Raw genomic sequence first — 22,401 nt, 5'->3', positions numbered from 1 at the left:
CTTCTTCAGCAGTTGGCAGCAGTCCCCGAATGTCCCTGTAAGCTCCGCCCCCCACGACGATAAGCTCCCCCAGCCCCTAGCATCAACCCCCCCCCCTTCCCCATGGAGATTGCACTGCATCTGCCCCAGCAAGGAAGGGGGCACTTAACCCCCTTCCTTGCTGGTGCAGGTGCAGTGCCAGAACAGTCTGGTTCCCAGGGGCTTAAGCCAGACTGTAACTTATGTGGGGGGATTTCAAATTTCCCGCCCAGAAGCCGACCGCTTTCTGCTTCTGGGTGGAAAACCCTGTAGGGCAGGGAATCCCGGCTTAATTAAGGGGATTCCCTGCTCCTGCACTGCAAGGAGGGGTGCGCTAAGCACCCCTCCTTACTGTACAGCCACAGGGGGTTATTAGTGATGCTGCTGCATCACTACTTAACCCTTTACACTCCGTGGATCAGATGCACTGCACCCGACCCACGAAGCATACCAGCTCCACAGTATAGGGGGTGAAATAGACCACCTCTAGTGTGCAGTGAGTTTGCGACACATGTGACTATTTTAGATGGTCGCACATGATAAATCATGCTTACCTTGAGCAGTAAGCTGAAGGAGGCACGATCAGTCTATGTTGGGGAAAAGTCCACTCCAAAAAAAGGTCTATAATGATGATAAATCCCCCTTAATATATCTACACAGCTGCATCAGTTTCCCGATCACTGAAGTGATTAGATTCATCTGGACGATGGGTGTGGCCGTAGCAGGGAGGGTCCCTCCATAATCCTGCGGAGAAACCCCCCCCCCCCCCCCCGGTAGTGACGTTCATTTGCTCCCCAGTATCTGTATCTTACGGCCGTTCATTTTTTCTCCTCTTCCTCTAGTGTTAATGTTGGTTGCGGACCTGCGGAGGAGCGGGTGTTACTCACAGGACTCCACGCCGTGGCCGACATCTACTGTGAGAACTGCAAAACCACATTGGGCTGGAAATACGTAAGTGTCCATCAATATGCTTCTAAAACGTCCCTGACCGCCTCCAGGCTACTGTCTGACCCTATATAACCTCCCTGACCACATCCAGGCTATTGTCTGACCTTATATAACCTCCCCGACCACATCCAGGCTACTGTCTGACCCTATATAACCTCCCCGACCACCTCCAGGCTACTGTCTGACCCTATATAACCTCCCCGACCACATCCAGGCTACTGTCTGACCCTATATACCCTCCCCGACCACATCCAGGCTACTGTCTGACCCTATATAACCTCCCCGACCACATCCAGGCTATTGTCTGACTCTATATACCCTCCCCGACCACATCCAGGCTACTGTCTGACCTTATATAACCTCCCCGACCACATCCAGGCTACTGTCTGACCCTATATACCCTCCCCGACCACATCCAGGCTACTGTCTGACCCTATATAACCTCCCCGACCACATCCAGGCTACTGTCTGACCCTATATACCCTCCCCGACCACCTCCAGGCTACTGTCTGACCCTATATACCCTCCCCGACCACCTCCAGGCTACTGTCTGACCCTATATACCCTCCCCGACAACATCCAGGCTACTGTCTGACCCTATATAACCTCCCCAACCACATCCAGGCTACAGTCTGACCCTATATAACCTCCCCGACCACATCCAGGCTACTGTCTGACCCTATATAACCTCCCCGACCACCTCCAGGCTACTGTCTGACCCTATATAACCTCCCCGACCACATTCAGGCTACTGTCTGACCCTATATAACCTCCCCGACCACATTCAGGCTACTGTCTGACCCTATATAACCTCCCCAACCACATCCAGGCTATTGTCTGACCCTATATAACCTCCCCGACCACCTCCAGGCTACTGTCTGACCCTATATACCCTCCCCGACCACCTCCAGGCTATTGTCTGACCCTATATACCCTCCCCGACCACATTCAGGCTACTGTCTGACCCTATATAACCTCCCCGACCACATTCAGGCTACTGTCTGACCCTATATAACCTCCTCGACCACATCCAGGCTACTGTCTGACCCTATATAACCTCCTCGACCACATCCAGGCTATTGTCTGACCCTATATAACCTCCCCGACCACATCCAGGCTACTGTCTGACCCTATATAACCTCCCCGACCACATCCAGGCTATTGTCTGACCCTATATACCCTCCCCGACCACATCCAGGCTACTGTCTGACCCTATATAACCTCCCCGACCACATCCAGGCTATTGTCTGACCCTTTATACCCTCCCCGACCACCTCCAGGCTACTGTCTGACCCTATATACCCTCCCCGACCACCTCCAGGCTATTGTCTGACCCTATATACCCTCCCCGACCACATTCAGGCTACTGTCTGACCCTATATAACCTCCCCGACCACATTCAGGCTACTGTCTGACCCTATATACCCTCCCCGACCACATCCAGGCTACTGTCTGACCCTATATAACCTCCCCGACCACATCCAGGCTATTGTCTGACCCTATATAACCTCCCCGACCACCTCCAGGCTACTGTCTGACCCTATATAACCTCCCCGACCACATCCAGGCTACTGTCTGACCCTATATACCCTCCCCGACCACATCCAGGCTACTGTCTGACCCTATATAACCTCCCCGACCACATCCAGGCTATTGTCTGACCCTATATACCCTCCCCGACCACATCCAGGCTATTGTCTGACCCTATATAACCTGGATCAGAGCAGGAGTTCAGGAACGGCTTAGACAGCCCTGCAGTTCCCGACATGAACAATGGTAGCAGCAGAGGGGCCGGTGTCATCCCCTAGGCTCCTGTTACATGGGACGTGTAATTGGGACTTTACCCCGGCCGCACAATGAAGGCGGCTATGTAAAGTAAAACGGATGCTTTTATTTTCATCAAGTTTTTATATACATTTGTAATATAACTTTATTAAAACAATCGCAACAATTAGTACCGTATTTTTCGGTCTATAAGGCGCACATAAAATCCTATAATTTTCTCAGGAATCAAAAGTGCGCCTGATAGTCCGATGCGCTTTACATGTGAATTACTTGTTCACTTGAGTTAGGGTAAGTTCAAACTGCGTAAATCAGGCGGAACTCCACCACAGAATCCCGCCTGCCTCAGTGGGCCATAGCCTGTCAATGCTGCGCTGCGCCTTATAATCCGCTGCACCTTATATATGAACCTATACATTTTAGCAGGCGATCTTTGGTAATGTGCCTTATAATCCGGTGCGCCTTATAGTCCGAAAAATACGGTAATTTTTTTATTTATATTTCAGTTTTTGGAGTATGCCCTCTGGCTGACCTCCCTTTTCTCCGTATCCGGTCCATGCTATATATTAGGGGCTGGGCGAGATAACAGAGTTTTATTTGCTGTTTGGTGGCCTCCTGGATGAGACCCTTCTAGTATATTGCAGCAGTAGTCTCTGGGCGCCATTTGTGACTTGGTGCTCTGCCCCTGCACGGAGATCATGCTGGAACAGGCCACGTTGGGCGCTTTGTTGTGGTCAGATTGTTACTTCCCTTCCAGCTAATAGATCAGCAGCAGATGTCCAGGCAGCCATGAAGCAATGGTACACGGAAGCCCGGGACCACGCCCAGAGGGCGCGCGGAAGCCCGGGACCACGCCCAGAGGGCGCGCGGAAGCCCGGGACCACGCCCAGAGGGCGCGCGGAAGCCCGGGACCACGCCTAGAGGGCGCGCGGAAGCTTCCAGGCCATGGGTTTGATATCTTCTACCTTCCGGATCCACATGGAGAGGCTAGGCGGTCGGGTTGGGCGGGAATACAGGGCCGGGAAGCGTTGATCAAGTGTCGGAAAACTGAGACATGGTAACTTCTGAGTGGGATGTCGGACAGATGTAGAAGGAAGAGAGCAGGAGAGAAGGGGAGCTGGCGCTCAGTGAAAGTAGAAGCAACGCGCCACACTTCCCTCCAGAAGGGGGCTACTCTGGGACAGCTCCAGAAAATATATAAGAAGGGAACCGTAGCCGCAATTCCTCCAACATTGTGGGGACACTTCAGGTAAGATCCGATGTAGGCGAGTGGGGACCCGATACCATTGGGAGAGGAGCTTATAGCCAGCTTCCTGGAGGCGGGAGGAGATCGAGGAGGAGTGTGTACATGTGAACACTCGATCCACTTGCGCTGCGGAGAAAGAGGTGTTCAGGTCCTCTTCCCAAGCAGTAAGGAAAGGAGGAGGCTGCTCCGGGGGAGAACCCAACATGGTGTATAATAGAGAAAGAGTGTGTCTGTGGGGGCCTGAACTCAGGCAGAGAGATTCAAATTGGGTGAGCGTCCGGGCAAAGCAAAAAGGCATGGGGAGGGTGAAAATATAATGGTGGAGATGCAGAGACCTCCAGAATCCCAAGGGGCGGGGTCCGACATGTCATTAAGGTCAGAGAGGGATGGCCATGCCGAGCCTCGAAGAAAAGAGTGGGCGTGGAAGTTGTCAGCCCGAAGCCACATGCGGAAAGTGGGGTCTTCCATTACGGGTGGGAAGGCCAGGTTGCCCAGTATCAGAAATAGAAGGGATGGGTGTGGAGCCAGAAAGCCAGCGGAGAGATGTTTATGGCATATTCAGAGCGTCGGGGCAATAGTGGGGTGAGAATTCACAAGATTGTCAGCCAGGGTGCAGCTAGCAGGGGTAGCGGCGCCAGCACCATTTCCAGGTTCACCCACAGCTTTGTGGAGGCGTGACAGTGCCAGTCCATGACCCTGGACAGATGGGCTGCCACGTAGTATTGGTAGAGGGTGGGGAGACCTAGGCCTCCTCGTGACTTCAGGCGATACAAAGCCGCCTTCTCTAACCAGGGCTGCTTATGCGCCTATATAAATTTGGTGAGGAGCGAGGTGAGCTGCCTAAAGTAAGACAAGGGCACCGCAACTGGGAGGGCCTGAAAAAGGTATAGCAGGTGCGGCAAAATGTTCATTTTAAAAATCGGAGTGGCTCAGATTTTTGGAAGTTAATTTTATAATTAGAGAGGGCCTGGTAGCGTGATAGTTCCGAGAGAAGATTGGGGAGGGAGACAGTGGGTTGGGAGAGAAAGAATAGGAGGTCATCCGCGTATGCAGCAACTCTGTGGTCCACTGGCCCCACTCGGACCTCGTTTGGGCTTTGCCTCACGTGTCTAAGAAAAGGTTTTAAAGTCAGGATGAAGATAAGAGGGGAGAGAGGACAGCCCTCTCGAATTCCATTAGAAATAGGGAATGACGCAGAGAGAAGGCCGTCGACCGAGGGTTGAGAAGATAAGGAGCCTATCCACTCCAGCATGCGCGGGCTAAGTCCGATATGTCGCAATGTGGCAAAGTGAAAAGGCCAGCCTACTCGGTCAAAGGCCTTCTCCACGTCCGTGGACAGGAACATAGTGGGGAGTGCCGAGGAACGGGCATAGTGAGCTACAGTAATGGCCCTGGTGGTATTGTCCCGGGCCTCCCGCATGGGTATAAATCCCACCTGGTCCGGGTGTATTATATTTAGCAAAAGAGGGGTGAGACGGGCTGCTAAGATTTTGGAGAAAAATGTAAGGTCCAGGTTCAGGAGAGTGATGGGAAGGAATGGCATTGCGAAGGGTCTTTGCCTTCTTTGGGGATGACCGATATGTGGGCACGGAGGGCATCGCTGGGGAGAGGAGAGCCAGTGGAGACAAAGTTAAAGGCGGAGAGAAAGTGGTCACAGAGAAGAGGGCCGAAAGTCTTATAGTAGGGCAGGGTGAACCCGTCTGGCCCAGGGGCCTTACTCGAAGGGGACATCTTGATTGCCCATTCCCACTCGGTAGCCGTAATGGGGGCTTCAAGCGCTGACACGCTCTCCTCAGGCAGGACCTGGAGGCCAGAGTCTGTGAGATTGAGGCAATGGCAGAAGGGAGGGCAATCGGATTGTCGAGGATGAAGCAGGCGGCAGATCGTAGAGATTAACATAGTAGTTCCGGAAGGTTTCAGCTATTTGAGAGGAAAGGGCCAGTTTAGAAGGTGAGGAGATATGGGGTATAAATGAGCGAGCTCTTTGCAGACGCAGGGCTCGAGCTAGGGTCTTGCCCGGCTTATTGCCGAACTCATAGTAATGACGGCGGCAGCATGCTAAAGAAGCCTTAGCATCCGCGAAGGTGAGATCTCGCAGCTTGCCGCGCAAGGCCGCTAGCTCCGCCCCCGTGGTCAGGGCGAGGGTCAGTTTATGTTGTCTGTCAAGATTTGTGATCTGCGTAATTAGTAATACTATCTTAGCTGCTCGTTCCTTCTTGCGATGCTAACTTGATAAATGTGCCTCTTATGAAACCTTTATGCGCTTCCCATACTACCGGGGGGGGCGAGTCCGGGGTAACATTGGAAGAAAAATAGTTGGTCAGGTCAGAGCAAATTTCGGCAAGGACCCCCTGATCCCTAAGTAGGGTCTCATTCAGGCGCCAGTGCCATGACTGGGGCTGAGGAGGGGCAAACGTCAGAGAGCGTGAGACTACTGCATGGTCGAGAAAGATATAGGGTCAATAGAGGCATTTACACAATCTAGGTGTGTGTGTGTGTGAGATAAAGAAGTAGTCAATGCGAGAGTATACGTTATGTGGGTGTGAGAAAAAGGTGTAATCCTTGTCTCGGGGGTGAAGGAGCCACCAGGCGTCCATTAGTTGATAGGAATGAATAGTTTGCTTTGCTCGTCGCAGAGAGGAGTAGGAAAGAGTAGAGTGACCGGAAGAGGAGTCTGAGGGGATCAAGAGCCATGTTGAGGTCGCCCCCCCCAAGAACAATCATACCTTTTAGAAAATAGTCTACCTCCAAGAGACATTGGGGGAGATTTATCAAACATGGTGTAAAGTGACACTGTCTCAGTCGCCCCCGGCAACCAATCCTCCTTTCATTTTCCAAAGAGTCTGTGAGGAATGAGAGGTGGAATCTGATTGGTTGCCGGGGGCAACTGAGCCAGTTTTACTTTACACCATGTTTGTTAAATCTCTCCCATAGTTCCAGGAAAGCAGTCTGACCTACATTGGGAAAATATGCCGTACCAAAGGTACACAGAGTGCCCGCCATTTTCCCTTTCACAAAAAGGAACCGTCCCTCAGAGTCCGACCTCTGATCCAAAAACTCCCATGGGGCCGAGCCAACAAAAAAAAAAAGTGACACCCCCTTAGTTTTAGAGTCAGGGGAGCAACTGTGGTATACTTCCGGGAAGTTACGATCTGATATTCTCTGCACCTGATCTTTGCGGAAATTAGTTTCTTGGATGAAGACCACCGAGGCCCTTTTAGTCCATAAGAGGCGTAGCAGAGAGGTACGCTTCTCATGGGAGGTGGGGTCCAAAACCCCAAACGCTAGGGAGGGTGGGAGTCTAAAGGACACTCGACCAAGAACCTACGTGTCATGTTATGTGGAGACTTGGAAGAGCAGACCAGAGAACACAGTCTGGGCCAGAAAGGTCCAAGATGAAAAGACCAAAGTGGGGACTTTAACTAAAGGAGAGGGAAAGGAAAATGACAGAGGTTAGTGAGGGGTGGTGAATATATAATTTATTAATATGACACTTACCATCTGGGAGGAAGCTAGAGATGAGTTAGATGGAGAAGAGGTAGAAGAAGCCGCTGGCACTTCTGGCCCAGGGTGAGATGGGCTCCTCGGATACTCGGACATGGTCCTCTGCCGAAGGGCTTTGCTGAATCCTGTAGGAGGGGATGTTGTCGGACTCTCATATGTATTCTTGTTGGGATGAGAGGATCTAATGGAAGTGGAAGCTTACTGTCCCATTTTGTTGCTTAATACGAATGTAAAAATATTTAGCACCGGATTAGTTAAGGTAAATACTCTGCTGGTCGGAGAAGAGCGGGCCGCTTCATTACAGGCAGGAGCATCCAGGTTGATGATTTCAAGGTCTATATCAGCATACAGGCTCCTGAGCCGGGACCCCGCTCCATCCTGTCACTTTGATGGTGGAGGGAAGGTCCGTTCAGTTCTAAAGCGATTTGAGGACAGAAACTGTTGTGGCGGATCTAATACAATTCCCAGCTGCCTCGATCATGATCAGCGGTGCCTCCTCAGATTCCTTTCTATTAGGTTAGGGGGGGGGGGATGTCACTATAACCCTATTCCTTTTTTTCTATATGTAGAACCTCTGGCGGTGTGGGGGAGGACCCGTACGGTTTTTTCTTACTGAATCATTGCTTACTGGCACTCCAGCTCCATGGTCACCCTTTTATTGGTTCTTTACCATAATTTTGCCTTTTCTAAGTTTACTTCTATATAAAGGGTTCTGGTTACTGCTTACTGCCTGTTATCGTTAATGAGCATTCCCAGGGTCGCTCATTCAACCGATAATCGTGTAGAAAGTCCCGACATCTGATTGGATCTTTTGTGTAGCTGGTAAAACCCTTATCGCCCATGATACATTCTTACTGTAGTTTTTTTAAAATTTTTGGGGGCGGCCATCTTGCCTGGTCTGTTTTTAACAGCATGTAGTGACCTGCTTTACAGGAAGCCTCATGGACATAGATGACAATAGACAGACTCTGTCCCCTTGAGATGAATGTGAGACATTACTGAGCGTGCTCTGTGACCTGTGAAGAGGTCATTCCACAGGGAGCTGCTATTGTTTCCTCTCTCTACTGGTGTCACATGACGCTGCAATGCTGTACAGATCACTTTACTGCAGCCTCCTCTTATCACCACAGACACAACAGGAAGTCTCAGGGCCTTTTACATATGCCAATTATCGTCCAACATAGTTGCTAAAAACGCTCCTGCAGCAAATAATCGTCCTGTAAAAAAATGACAGTAATCAGCTGACTCCTGATCCTTGGCTGATCGTGTCTTTTGAGCCTGCTTTAGAATTTATCGGCCACAAATCTTCCTTTGTTACCAGGGTTATGTGCAGCCGACAACAGTAAGGAAAACCGACAGCATAGATATATATACAGATATGTGCTGTCTGTTTCAAGATGGCAAGCAGTGTATACTTACCATCCACGCCGCTTGTGATCCGGCATCCAGCTCTCCCGTTTCCAGCTGCTCCTGTAACTTCAGTCCACCAACTCCTCCAGAATTAATGACAGCCAGAGAAGGCGGAGAGGAAGATGCGGCCGGATGACTAAATAGCCAGATGCCGGATCACTAGCAGCGCAGATGGTAAGTATACACCGCTGCTTGTCATCTGGAAACCGACAGCAGATATATACCTATCCTATATACGTATCTGTGCTGTCAGTTTCCAGTGCTGCTTGAACGATACAAGGATTGGTCATGCAGGCCGGCCACTTGATTTCTTGTGCTGTGTGAAGGTGTCTTACTGATCGGCGCTCGTTTGCCATCGTCTGCAGCAAATCTTTGCGTGTAAAAGGCGCCTTAGTGGAGAGGAAAACTGTGAGACATTTACTATAGTAAAATGGAAAAAAAAATGTTTAACCCAAAAATGTAATGGAACCACGAGGTCGTCTGATGATAAAATGTCCGTCTAGAATTTGCACTATTGGCCACTAACGCTGCTGCTCTCTGTCCGTTCTAGGAACACGCTTTTGAAAGCAGCCAGAAGTATAAAGAAGGAAAATACATCATTGAATTAGCTCACATGATCAAGGATAATGGCTGGGATTGAAGAGAAGAAGGGACCATCCAGCTGAACACGTTATCCTTAGAATGAGCGAGTAACTGAGTGCTTGGTTTCATATGATTCAGAGGCTGTGCCGCATGGAGCATCCTCTCACCCGTAATCCATCATCTTGGTGAATGGCCTCGAGATTTCTGACACTCTGTCTCTTTGCTTTTTATCCCTTTGTGAGTTGCCCTTGGCCTCATGCTCTTTTTGTAGAGTTGGCTAAAGAAAGCATCAGGAGCCTCATAGCCCGGTCACTTCTTTTACTGTTAGAGTTGATTTAAAGCTGTGTGCAAAATGATGTCCGGAAAGTGGGGCAGCAGAGGTGACGTCGTAGAGCAGACGGAGGAGGAGGATGTATGGTGGGAGGGGCACATGACCATAAGGTCCGGACCACAGGATGGCTGGAGTTCTTGGTAGCAAAGTCCGTTAGTAGCTTATACCTTCATCAAACCAAAAGACCCAGAATAGACAAGTCCTGGCGTTGGTGACTGTCCAGTTGTGCTAGTGGGTGGAACCTTCACCCGATGATTATTTCATCTACTATATTGATGTCTATCTTGAGGATATGATGAGTGATTGGTCATTTGATTTATACGAATTTAAGCAAATTTACCAAGAAAACCGTATATATCCCCGATTTCCCGCTGACTTTTGGTCGTAATTTGCACTATGAATCTTGTACATTGCAGCAGATGTACAGAACTTGAATCTGATAACATTGTCTCTCTGGTAACTTTGCATCATGGGAACTTACAGGGGACAGCTTGGTCGCTCGTCATATGGGGAAAATATTCAATTCTGCTGTGGAGAAAGATGATCAGTTTATCCCGTCTTCATATAGAGGGTGATGGGACGATTGGGAAATATTCTCAGTCCTTCGTGTAGTCCTCACATCGTAGTCCCCATAGGAATTATTTAGTGATTGGGGATTTGTCAAGACCAGAATAGAGAGTTGGGGTTAGCAGGTGGTGGTTGGATTTCCTGTCTCTAGAGAGAGTGTAAGGGCGACCGATGCATGGACCCCCCTCCGCTATGTTGCTTCACTGTGTGAGGTGGAGGATATTTTCCTTTTGGTCTTCTACCAGATTTACTGAACGCCTTTTAGAACGTTCTCTTCGGTCCACCTGATACTAACGCTCAGTACATGATCCTTTTATATTACAGTTAGATGCAATGGAAATCTAGAAGGTAAACCAAAGGATTTGTTTGTTTTTTATACATTTTGTTGCTGCACTATCTCTGTGTATCAGATTGGAGTTTGTAGTCGTAGTCGTAGTCGTGCTGTATCGGCATTCGACAGGTGGACACCTGGGCAGAATGTAGACATTTCACTCTTCTATGAACCATAAGCTTTAATGTAACGTCCTGATGCAGTTTTCTGCTCACGTCCCAGTAGGGTTGCCGTCATTGCACAGACCTTCCTGTCTCTTGTTGTTTTACCCTAACCAGTCCAATGGTCTGAGGAGTCCTTTTTACCTTCAGATCCCACATTTCATGTTAGACTCTTCGCTCCACTTTAACTCTTATGCTGCGTTTACACGTAACGATAATTGGCCCGATCGTACGATTAACGATGTCGGAGTAACGATTTTTTTTTCATAACGAGCAGCGTTTAGACGGTACGATATATCGTACGGAAAATTCGTTGTGCGATCTCACACATTGGTTAAATCTGCGAACGACTGTTCACACGGAACGATTTGCGAATTTTTTGCGAACGACGATTTGATAACATGTTGAAAGATTAAAATGCGCGATGTATCGTTCGTCGTATGATCGTTCGCTGCGTTTACACGTACGATTATCGTTCGAATTAGATCGTTATCGCGCAAATTCGTACGATAATCGTTACGTGTAAACGCACCATTAGTATTCACATTGAGTAATGTCCATCGTCTGATATTTTGGCATTGAGTTCATGTGGGTTGAATATCTCGCTAAATCAGGACTAGGCTGTCCGGTTTATCTTGTGGCCTAATGTAATTGGAGCAATAACAGTCAAGCAGCTTGTAATATATATATATATATATATATATATTTAAATCAATGTTATACATAGGTGTCTCCCTTCACTGTGCATGCGTACAGCTGCTGCGTGTCCACATTAGGTAGTAGAGATTTCTGGAGTACTTGCATTGTATGGTCAGTTCTCCTGTCACACACTGAATTGTTACATAGCACACAGCATTGTCTCCTGATAAGCTGCAGAGCTGAATAGAATTAGTAAAAGTTAATACTAGAATTGTCCTAAGTAAATTGCCCTCATTTGGTCTAGAACCTGCATGATGGACGGGTGTTGTTCCTTGTGTGAGCTCACAGAGGACGGGGACTTCCTGTTTTTGGTCTCTTTTCTTGAACAAGGAAAAGACCAAATATCGGCATGGAGGGGGGGACATGGACCAGTTTGTATGTATAACGTTGATTTAAACATAAATTAAAATAAAATAAAAGTTAGTTTATTGCAAAACTGCTTGTGATTACAACCCCTGTTGATCTCTTTAAAAAAAAAAATATATATACATATATATATTAATGCATCAGGAATGCTCCAAATGTGTAACCTCTACTATCTAGAAATATCTGAATGTTTATTACAGGGACTGATTACTGGAAGTGAATTCTCTACAGTTCCCCCCCCTACGAGTTTCCGCAAAGAACGTCACTGGGGGATTATAGCCACCAAAGAAGCAAAGATGAGAATTACACAATGACACCCGGTGCTCTTAGCTTTCATACACTCCCTGAGGTACAATATTCCTGTGGTGAGGATCTAGAGCTGGGATGGTCGGCACAGGTGATTAAACTGGTCATGGTCTAAATTGTGCATAATTTATTGTTACCAAAAGTCCGAGGAGCCCAAACTTTTTACAGTGAATGGACCACCTCATAAGTGACTCTTCTCCCACTACCTTGTCGGCCTGGTTCCTGCACTTGGCATCGGCTTCTTTATGTGCACCGGCCCGGAGCCCCCAATATAACGATATACCCTCCCCTTGATGATGCGGCCGGACCTGATTCTAATGGAGGTGCCTCATCGAGGGGAGGGGGTGTCCTCACAATGGGGTTGCCGGGTCGGCATCCAGCACATGGAGTGGGCATGAAGAAACTGCCGAACACGGGAACCGGGTAGCATTTTGAAAAAAGAATCTCATCACTGGGATCGCCAAGCCGACAAGGTAGTGAAAAATTATAATGATAACTTCACTTCTAAAGTAGTATATTTTGTTTTAAATCCAGTGTTAGTGCTCCCCATTCATCCCAGTCATAGGTGGCACATGCTGAGATTCTGTTTGGCCGGGTGAAGGCGCAGAGCGGCCATTGGTTGGCGAAGGCGCAGAGCGGCCATTGGTTGGCGAAGGCGCAGAGCGGCCATTGGTTGGCGAAGGCGCAGAGTGGCCATTGGTTGGCGAAGGCGCAGAGCGGCCATTGGTTGGCGAAGGCGCAGAGCGGCCATTGGTTGGCGAAGTTGGCAAGTCCTTGTTCTTTGCTTTGGAATCACAGAGAGCTGGAGGTTTGTTTCTCGTACTGATTGCACAATGTCCAGTAATGGTGTCTCCATTCAGAGATCAGGGGAGGGGTTTCCTCCAGGTCTGTGAACTCATAATATTGTGATGTTCGTGGATTACACCATAGAGAAGGATGTCCGTGTGGCTTCCTGGCCGAGGAGGATAGTGTGCTATGTAATGCACAAACTCTCTCTGGGAGCAGTGGGGTATAGACTGCACCACGGCCATTGGCGGAGATCTGGTCATTGGTCAGGTGGTCTTAGCACCTATTCTAGTGATTTTGGTTGCACACTGGTTACATAGTGATTTGACAAAGTTTCACCCCTAGAGATTCATGGCTGGGTGGTAATCCAGATAAATTGATGGTTAGAACCAGCAGAAGGGTGAGATCTGCCTGTTGTATCTACTACGGAGGGGTCTCTGTCAGCAGGCTGCGTTCATGTGGGGTCACTTTTATTTACTTTGTCACGAAGAGATGGCATACTGGGGATATAACATTTGTACCTTTTATAAGGACCCATAACCCCACACACCATCCGGAATCACCTGGTCCCATCTTATGAAGGTAATTGTGTGTGTCAAAATGCTCCTTATTCTCAACACCTTGTAATAGTGTACCGTAAGCTTCTAAGCCGCAGATGTCCAACTTGTCGCCCTCCATCTCTTGCTTCCTTTCTGCTATTGTGCTTGATGGGAATTGTAGTTTTACAATTTATGTAAAGAAAAGCAAGGGATTTGGAGCATGTCCCTCTACCAGTCCTGAAAGAATGAGGCCATCCATATGATCCCAGTAGTTCTAGTAGTGGATACAATTACACCTACACTTCAGCCTGTCCTGTACCGTAGGGGAAGCTATGATAAAAGAAGGTTCCTGATCACCGGTCCAGTCTCTGATGCCGATGAAACTAAAAGTGATGAGGAACTTTATCTAGGGTTTCTTTTTAGATAGTAAAATCCCCGCTGAGTTGTGCTCTAGTTCATTATTGAAGTCAATGTGGTTTCCCCGTCTCCAGCCTGTTTGCAGCCGGCACATAGGGGGTTGCACAAACCTAGCCCTGTGAGCTATACGTATTACCTAACTTCCAGAGTTACCTAACCTGTGCAGCTCCTAGTGCCATGTCCGTTGCACATCTCTAATTGTCAGTGGGAGTTAGGGCCCTATTCCACCGGACGATTATGCAATCTCCATCAGCCACAAACAGTCTGCTAATAGACAGGCTCCCATATTGACAGAGAATAGGTAGGGATCTGATGACTGGTACACCCCCTGATCCTTGTACCCCCGGCTGATTAAAGCATCGGCATGGATGATTGACATCTGCTCCTTTCACTTTACTCTTCTGTTCCCATGGAGAGTGATTGCTGTAAAGACTAACCACAATCTACTAGTCATCCTGTGGATAGGTCATAACCTTTAGTCTTGGTATTACCCCATTTAAAGAACTTTTGCCAAAACCCAGCAGCTAATTCTACTTTGAAGGGAGAGCCGACCCTTCAGTGCTCAGCTGGTCTGACTGTAAGAACTGAAGCGGGATGAGTCGGTGTATAGTGAAATCCCCAATCCCTAGATCTTATCATTCACACTTCTTGTCGTAGTGTCTTATGTCGTTTTAGGGATCCATTTTTCTTGGAATTGAAGTGCGTTGTCTTTTTATAACGCCTTTCACCAGGAATCCGATTGTTGTCTTTTTTTTATTATTATTATTATTATGTATGCATAAAAGAGGAAGCATGAAAATCCTGACTTGTCTCCCTCCTTACAAGGGACTTCATGTCAGTACAAGACCCCAGCATAGTAGTTGGAGTCATAGACCGTCATTTTCACGGCCTTTTATGAAGATTGGAAACACTCTCATTTCCTCTGTTTCGCAGCAGTTTTGTTTTCCCAAAGATCTTTGTCCGTGTTTCTGTATAGGAGTCAATGTAATCCCCAACCAAAGCTGCCTACAACCCAGGCCTGGAAAGTAATTGTCCATGTTACCAAATGTATTTTCTCACTATGATTGTTTACTCGTGCTTTGGGCACAATAATCCCTTTAAAAACTGAATAATACCCTGTGTAGGGAGCAAACCCAAATCCTACATATCAGACCTTTGCTCACTATGGCTTTTTGTGATGCTCCCTATACAAGATGGTCCCATAAGAGTAGGCCGGATGAGAGCCTCGGAACATTATACTGGTATCTGGACTACATTAGGGTCTCATAAATTCTGGGATGATTTGATTTCTTCATTGGACCAACACAACATAGTCCGTAAGCTTTCCTGTTTGATGACTTCCATATTGAGCTGGAACCAGGGCCGGCATTTCTTTTCTGTCTGATCTTGGACTGGGCTTCCTGAACGGCTCATAGATTGGGATTACTTATGTGTTGTTGTTGTTGTGTTTTTTTTTTATCCTGTATTCATGTAACTGGGTCGCTGAGCCCAATCGGATGTTGTTCTTTGATAATTGTTGGTGTCCTAACCAAAGTCACGTGTGTCCTTCCACCGAGCTTTACAGGAGGTGAGATCTTTACTTACCATGTAACGCTGCTAAGACGCCATATTACACCCAGCCGGCGTCACCCAAGTGTAGAGAATTACGGAGAGTCCATATAGTCCACGGATCTTAGAGTAATTGTATCTGGGAAAAGCTTCTGTGCAAGTCTCTGATTCGTGAGGATCCAGTCATTTTCCACACGCCGCTCCAAACTTCTCATTTTGTTTAAATGTGGAGCAGAGTGAAAGATATATTGGAAACCGTCAGTGGCCTAATGTGATAACTGTAGCCGCCTAGAAGCGTGCGGGAAGGGGTCTGTGTAAACTTCACTACAGATGCCAGTAGACTTCAGGCTGTAATGTACAGGAGTCTGTCGCTTCCTTGAAGGTATGAAGACACCATGGACCTTCTTAAAGGGGTTGTCCAGGCTTGGTTGGGTTCTTTCAGTAACAGCAGCGCTCCTGTCCTCAGTTTGGGTGCGGTTTTACAGTACTGTTCCAATGTAGTGAATACTACACTGATCACGAAACCGTTCAGGAGGCTTTAGGAAACCATCAGTGTGTTCTGGCCATAAAAACTGAGGAGTGTAAATAAAAAATAAAAAAAAAAAACCTGCTGCAGCGTTGTTTTACTCCGGCTTCTCCTCCTGTCCTCTGGTGCTGCGACATTGTGGGGGAGGTAGCGGCCTCTTATGGCTATTGGTATAATGCTGCCTTTGGCCACAAGTGATTGACAGGGTTGAGGGCCAATGGCTCCCAGCCTGGCCAATTACAGCACCATATTTAAGCTGTTGGTGCTACTGATGCGTACAGTTAAAGGGTCGGCACTTGCCCAGCTACTTTCTGCCGGCTTGAGGAGATACAGAAATGAAGGAACAGATTGTAGAAGTGCAATGACTTCTTTGATGGTTTTACACATGGCCAATATAAGTCTAAAACCGGACTTAGCCAGAAAATAGAGAATTTCTTAATGGTAGCAATGGTGACAACCTTATTATGGGAAACCAGAGAGTTTATTAGGATGGTTTTAGTAGATTGCTAGCCTCAGCCAACTCTTCTGATCCTGCACGGCGAGCCAAGTAATATACCGCCATAGAGATGATGCAACTCCAAGTGTTCTGCATTAGATTACCGATGATTGAAGAAGTTTGATGCAGCCCTAGGGAGTCCGGCAAAACATGGACACAAACATAGGCCATGGGCTGTATCCATGAATTGATAGAACCCATGGGGCTGCATCCAACTTAAACCACCGATATTCAAATGTTGAACAGTCGGACCGGGCGTGCTGGAATGGCGCTCATCTCTATGGAGCAACAAAAGCATTTCTAATGGCCGTCAGTGGGTGAATCTGTACAATGTCTCAATGTTCTTCTGTATATCCTCGCTCTCCTGTAACATTGCTGGGAGGGGACGTTTGATGCGTCTGAGGTTTCTGCTATCGAGGGGATTGGTGAGGCTCCGCATTGCATGTAGCGACTTCATGTGGAATCTTTCTTCCCTGTTAAACTTCTTTACAAATGTCCGTTGTGAGGTAAGAGATCTCCAGATTCTGACAATACCCACGTGTATTGCTTTTGTGTTTACAATATGTCTCCTCCTTATTTTTGGCTTTTTATGAGTTTCAGGTCATATTTTTTTCTGTAATTGTTTGTCTTCATGTTTTGTGTCAGTGTACATAGTTATTCAGTATTAGAGGAAAGTGCATTATTTCTGTCATTTACAATGTGTTGGTGCTCATTTGAAAAAATAAAGTTTTGAAATATTAAACTTTTGCCATTTGCCTTTATAAACCGTATTGTTGTCTCGAAAGCTTGCAGGAAATGTGGCACTATTCATACAGTGTAAGGTTACGTACAAGCTCACCGTGGCACCTGCTGTCCCTGTGTCTGTTGCACCTGCTGTCCCTGTATCCGTTGCACCTGCTGTGCATTATGTAGTTGCATCCGCTAACCCTGTGTCGTTGCATCTGCTGTCACTGTGCACGCCCGGGCTGCACAAACAATTCTTATATTCATGCAGTCATGGAAGCTGACAGCACAGATATGCAGATCACTGCTGTGTGATCTAGCACCTCACTCTCCTTGGCAGATACTCTGAAGATACTGCAGAACAGAAGAACTGGAGAGCGGGATGCCGGATCACACAGCAGCAAAGAAAGCAAGAATTATTACTCACCGATAATTCACTTTTTATGAGTCCATCATGACAGCACCACATGGAGGATGTCACCCTTGACCTAACAGGAACAGGAAATACAGAGAGAGGTTAAAAGGGCACTTCCCCAATCCCACCTCAGTGTTATTATAACGAAACCATAGGATAAACCACACAATAGGGAGGGAAATATAAGGGTGCTGTCATGATGGACTCATAAAAAGTGAATTATCGGTGAGTAATAATTCTTGCTTTATAAATCGTCCACATGACAGCACCACATGGAGACATACCAACTTAGACTCTCAGGGCGGGACCACAGCTTGTAGCACCTTTCTCCCGAAAGCCATGTCTTGGGAAGTACCCACGTCCAGCCGATAATGCCTGAAGAAGGTGTGAGGCGAGGACCAGGTAGCAGCCTTGCAGATTTGTTCAAGAGAGGCTGCTGATTTGGATGCCCAGGAGACTGCCGTAGCTCTGGTAGAATGAGCTTTAAAGGACAACTCCCATGAAAAACTTTTTCCCAGTAATTGAAGCACATTACAAATAACACTGTAATATACTTCAATCACCTGTCTGTCCTCCTTCCCTGTCTTTTCCCCCCTCAACCCCCCAGCAGGAAGTGTAAGAAACTCCTTCATACCTAATTACTGTCGTCACCAGGCTGCTCTCTCAGCTCCTTCTAGTGACGATGAGTCATCAGCAGGAGGGCTGCTCTAGCTCCTGTTACACCAGCCTCCCCCTCCCCTGCCTGGTCAGGTGACTAGGCTTGCTCAGCTCCCATTGGCTGAGCAACTGTAAGCCGTCTGTCATTCTGCAACTCAATAATGACTCGTGACTGACTCCTGGCACATAACCAGCTACAGGACCCCCTCCCCCATACTCCCTCCTGCTGCCGAGTGGACTCAGTGAGTGAGTGATGTCACTTGCTTATCTTTCTCCTCACTCCCGGCATGTCAGCTACACAGACGTCTTATCTCTCCCCTGCTGCCCTGACCTAATTAGGGACGGCCATCCTGCAGAATGTACACTACAGTGAGGTGAAAGTATGTGTGTGCAGCTTCAGTGTGTGTATATAGCAGACTGACTGAAGAGAGCCAGAGAGGGGGCCATGTTTAGTGTATGATGGGAGTTGTAGTGAATGGAGGGGCAGGCACTTGCTGTGTCACAGCAGCCAAAGTGCATCATGGGAAGCTGAAACCAGGAAGCAAAGAAGAAATGAAGAACAAGACTAGAAATCAGAAGGTACACAGACGGAGGGAAATTCAAACAGTGACAGCTCAGGAGGGATGATAAGTATAAAAGCTAGGTTTCTGATTGGTTTTTGGTTTTTTTCCTTAGCGCGGGAGTTGTCCTTTAAGATCCGATGGAGCTTTTTTCCCTCTGGCCAAGTAAGATTCACAGATAGCAGTCTTGATCCAACGGGCTATAGAACCCTTGGAGGCTTTTTTACCTTTGTTAGGGCCCTGAAACTGGACCAACAGATTTTCATCCTTCCTCCAAGGTTTAGTGGTTTCCAGATACTGAAGGATAGCACGTCTCACGTCCAGGTGATGAAACGATTCTTCTTTCTCATTCTTCGGTTTGTCGCAGAATGAAGGAATAATGATGTCTTGGGACCTGTGAAAATTGGTCACGACTTTCGGTAGAAAAACAGGATTTAATTTAAACACTATTTTTTGTCATCCAGAATGGTACAGTAAGGTTGCATAATGGACAGCGCTTAAATCTCTCCTACCCTCCTTGCTGTTATAGCAATAAGATGGTAAGTAATTTAAGAGAAATCTCATGCAAGGGCTCAAATGGTCTGAGAGACCTAGTAGAACAGTATTCAAGTCCCATGGAGCTGTCATATTTTTTATCTTCGGCTTAATTCTAGATACTGCCTTGAAGAATCTTTTGATCCATTGATGTTCTACAATACTGGTATCATAAATGCATCCTAATGCTGAGACCTGAACCTTTAGAGTACTTAAGGAGAGACCTTTGTCTAGTCCAGCTTGGAGAAAATCCAGTATTTTTGGAATGTCTGGTTGTGCTAGATCAGGAGGAGAATCCCCACACCAGGAGCAAAACTTTTCCGGAGAGTATTTACTACCTTTGATGACAAGCCCCTGGCTGTAAGGATGGACTTTTCAGTAGCCAGGCAGTTAAGTGGAGGCTTTGTAGGTCCGGATGATGAAGGGGTCCCTGGGACAGGAGATCTGCTTGGAGAGAAAGAGGAAAGGGATCTTGAGTTGACAGGGAGGATAGGAGACTGAACCAACTCCTCTTCGGCCAGTATGGAGCTATGAAGATCACCATGGTGTTGCTGGAGCGTATTTTTTGTAAGGCTCTGGGGATGAGAGGTAGAGGAGGAAATGCATAAGCTAGATGAAAATTCCAGTCCTGTTGGAGGGCGTCCAATCCTGTTGGACAATCCTGAGGGTTCAGGCTGAAGAACTTCTTCGTTTTTCTGTTGGACTTTGAGGCGAACAGATCCACTTGGGGAACACCCCATTTGTCTGTAAGTTGATAGAAGGTCTGGGAACTGAGTTCCCATTCTCCAGGGTGTATTGTCTTGCGACTTAAAAAGTCTGCCAATTTGTTGTCCACTCCCCTTAAGTGGACTGCTGAGATAGATTTCACCTTGTTTTCTGCCCAAGAGAAAATTTTTCTGGATAACAACTGCAGGAGCTTGCATCTTGTCCCTCCTTGGTGACGAAGATAGGCTACCACCGTCGAGTTGTCCAAATATACCTTTTATATTGTTGTTGAGGAGCAGGTATTCCGCCATCTTTAGAGTCTCCCAGACTGCCGCCAGTTCCCGAAAGTTGGAGGTTTGAGAACTGATTTCTTCTGACCAACGGCCCTGAAAATGGAAGCCTTGAGTGTGAGCACCCCAACCTGATTGGCTTGCGTCCGTGGTTACTGTAACTACCGGATTCAGAATCCAAGGGCAACCTTTCCGTAGATTGGATTCCTTCAGCCACCAGAGGAGTGAAATCTTCACCTTTTGTGAAATTGACATACGTCTGTCCAACGTTAGGGGGGACCTGTTCCACACATGAAGTATGTCGGCCTTTAGGATGGTGTTGGCACCAAGGTACCGCTGGGATGGTTGCAGTCATCGAACCCAAGAGGGACATGGCTTTCCGAATTGTGGTGGATTTTTTCTTCCTGAAGGAGGCAATGTTTGTCATTAAAGTATTCACCTTGTCTTGAGGCAGGAATGTCTTCTGTAGGTGTGAGTCCAGGATCATTCTTAGGAATTTCTTCCTGCAGGCTGGTGTGAAGTCGGATTTGTCCAGATTTACTATCCAGCCGAGATCCTGTAAGGTAGAAATAGTTATCTGAATGTGTACAGATAGGAGAGATGGAGATGGAGCAACTTGTAGAAGATCGTCCAGATATGGAACGATAGTTATCCCCTTCTTTCTTAGATAGGCCACTCCCTCCAGCATAATCTTTGTGAATAGCCAGGGGGCTGATGAGATTCCGAATGGTAGGGCTTGAAATTGGTAGTGGATTAGTTGATGCTGTGTCTGGACTGCAAATCTGAGATACTTTTGATGAGCAGGATGGATGAGTATTTGAAAATAAGCATCTTTCAAGTCTAACGTTGCTAGAGATGCCCCCTGATGGATAAGGGGAATGGTAGATTTACTGTCTCCATCTTGAATTTTTTGTGCTTGATAGACCGGTTTAGAGGTTTGAGATTGATAATCGTCCTGTAAGTCCCATTAGGTTTGGGGACTAGGAAGAGGGTTGAGTAATGACCCAAACCGATTTCTTCCTGGGGAACAGGGATGATGGCTCCTAATGATAGCAGATCCTGAACCCCTTTCGTCACACGATCCATCAGAAGTTTTGAATTGAAGTGGGTTATGCAGAATCTTGGGGGGGAAGGGAGGAGAAGTCTATTAAGTACCCACTGTTCAGAATGTTTAATATGAACTGGTTGTTCGTAATCTTCTCCCATTTGTTGTGGAAAAGACAGCCTTCCCCCCACTCTGAAGCTGTCACTTGTTTTTTCCTCCGAAGAGGGATTAAGGAGGAAACCTTTGCCGCGTCCTCCTTTAGGGTAAGACCATCTTCCTCCTTTACCTTTACCCTTAAACTCGTCTCTTCTTTGGGTGTACTGTGTATAGCGACGAAAAGGTTTCTTACCTTTCTCTTGTTTAGGTGTAGGGAAATCTTTTTTCTTATCAGCCGCCTTATCCAGGATCTCTTCAAGGAAGGAACCGAAGAGTAGATCACCTTCAAAAGGAATTTGACACCGTTTTATTTTAGATGCTGCATCGCCCTGCCAATTTTTTAACCAAAGGGCTCTTTTGGTTGCATTCGAGAGGGCAGCTGACTTGGCGGCTATTCTAACTGATTCGGCAGAAGCATCTGCCAAAAAACCTGTTGCCAATTTCAGCATAGGGATGGTTTTAAGGATGTCTTCCCGAGAGGTAGTACCTCCCAGGTGTGCTTCTAACTGCTCTAACCATATGAAAAGTGCCCTAGATACATTTGTAGCAGCTATATTTGGATTAATGATAGCTGCAGAAGCTTCAAAGGATTTCCTCAGCAATCCTTCCATCTTTCTATCCATTGCATCTTTTAGCTGGGAGGCAACTTCAAAAGGAAGCAATGTCTTTTTTAATATTTTGGATACTTGAAAATCTACTTTGGGAATATTAGCCCATGTTTCAGTATCCTTTTCATCAAAAATGAGTCTGTTA

General features: G+C 47.2%; 1 protein-coding gene across 1 annotated transcript in view; it reads left to right on the top strand.

Moving 5' to 3' along the window:
* YPEL2 (yippee like 2) overlaps positions 1-17,305 on the top strand; it is a 56,947-nt gene extending 39,642 nt beyond the window's left edge. Inside the window, exons 4-5 of the mRNA XM_069971813.1 lie at positions 861-969; positions 9,459-17,305. Coding sequence (XP_069827914.1) covers positions 861-969; positions 9,459-9,548 — 199 coding nt within the window. The 3' untranslated portion in view covers positions 9,549-17,305. The remainder of the gene's footprint in view (positions 1-860; positions 970-9,458) is intronic.
* Positions 17,306-22,401: the final 5,096 nt, after the last annotated feature.

The sequence above is a fragment of the Dendropsophus ebraccatus genome, chromosome 5, assembly GCF_027789765.1.
Source record: "Dendropsophus ebraccatus isolate aDenEbr1 chromosome 5, aDenEbr1.pat, whole genome shotgun sequence".
Taxonomy (NCBI): Eukaryota; Metazoa; Chordata; class Amphibia; order Anura; family Hylidae; genus Dendropsophus; species Dendropsophus ebraccatus.
This window is presented reverse-complemented; position numbering and strand designations above follow the sequence as displayed.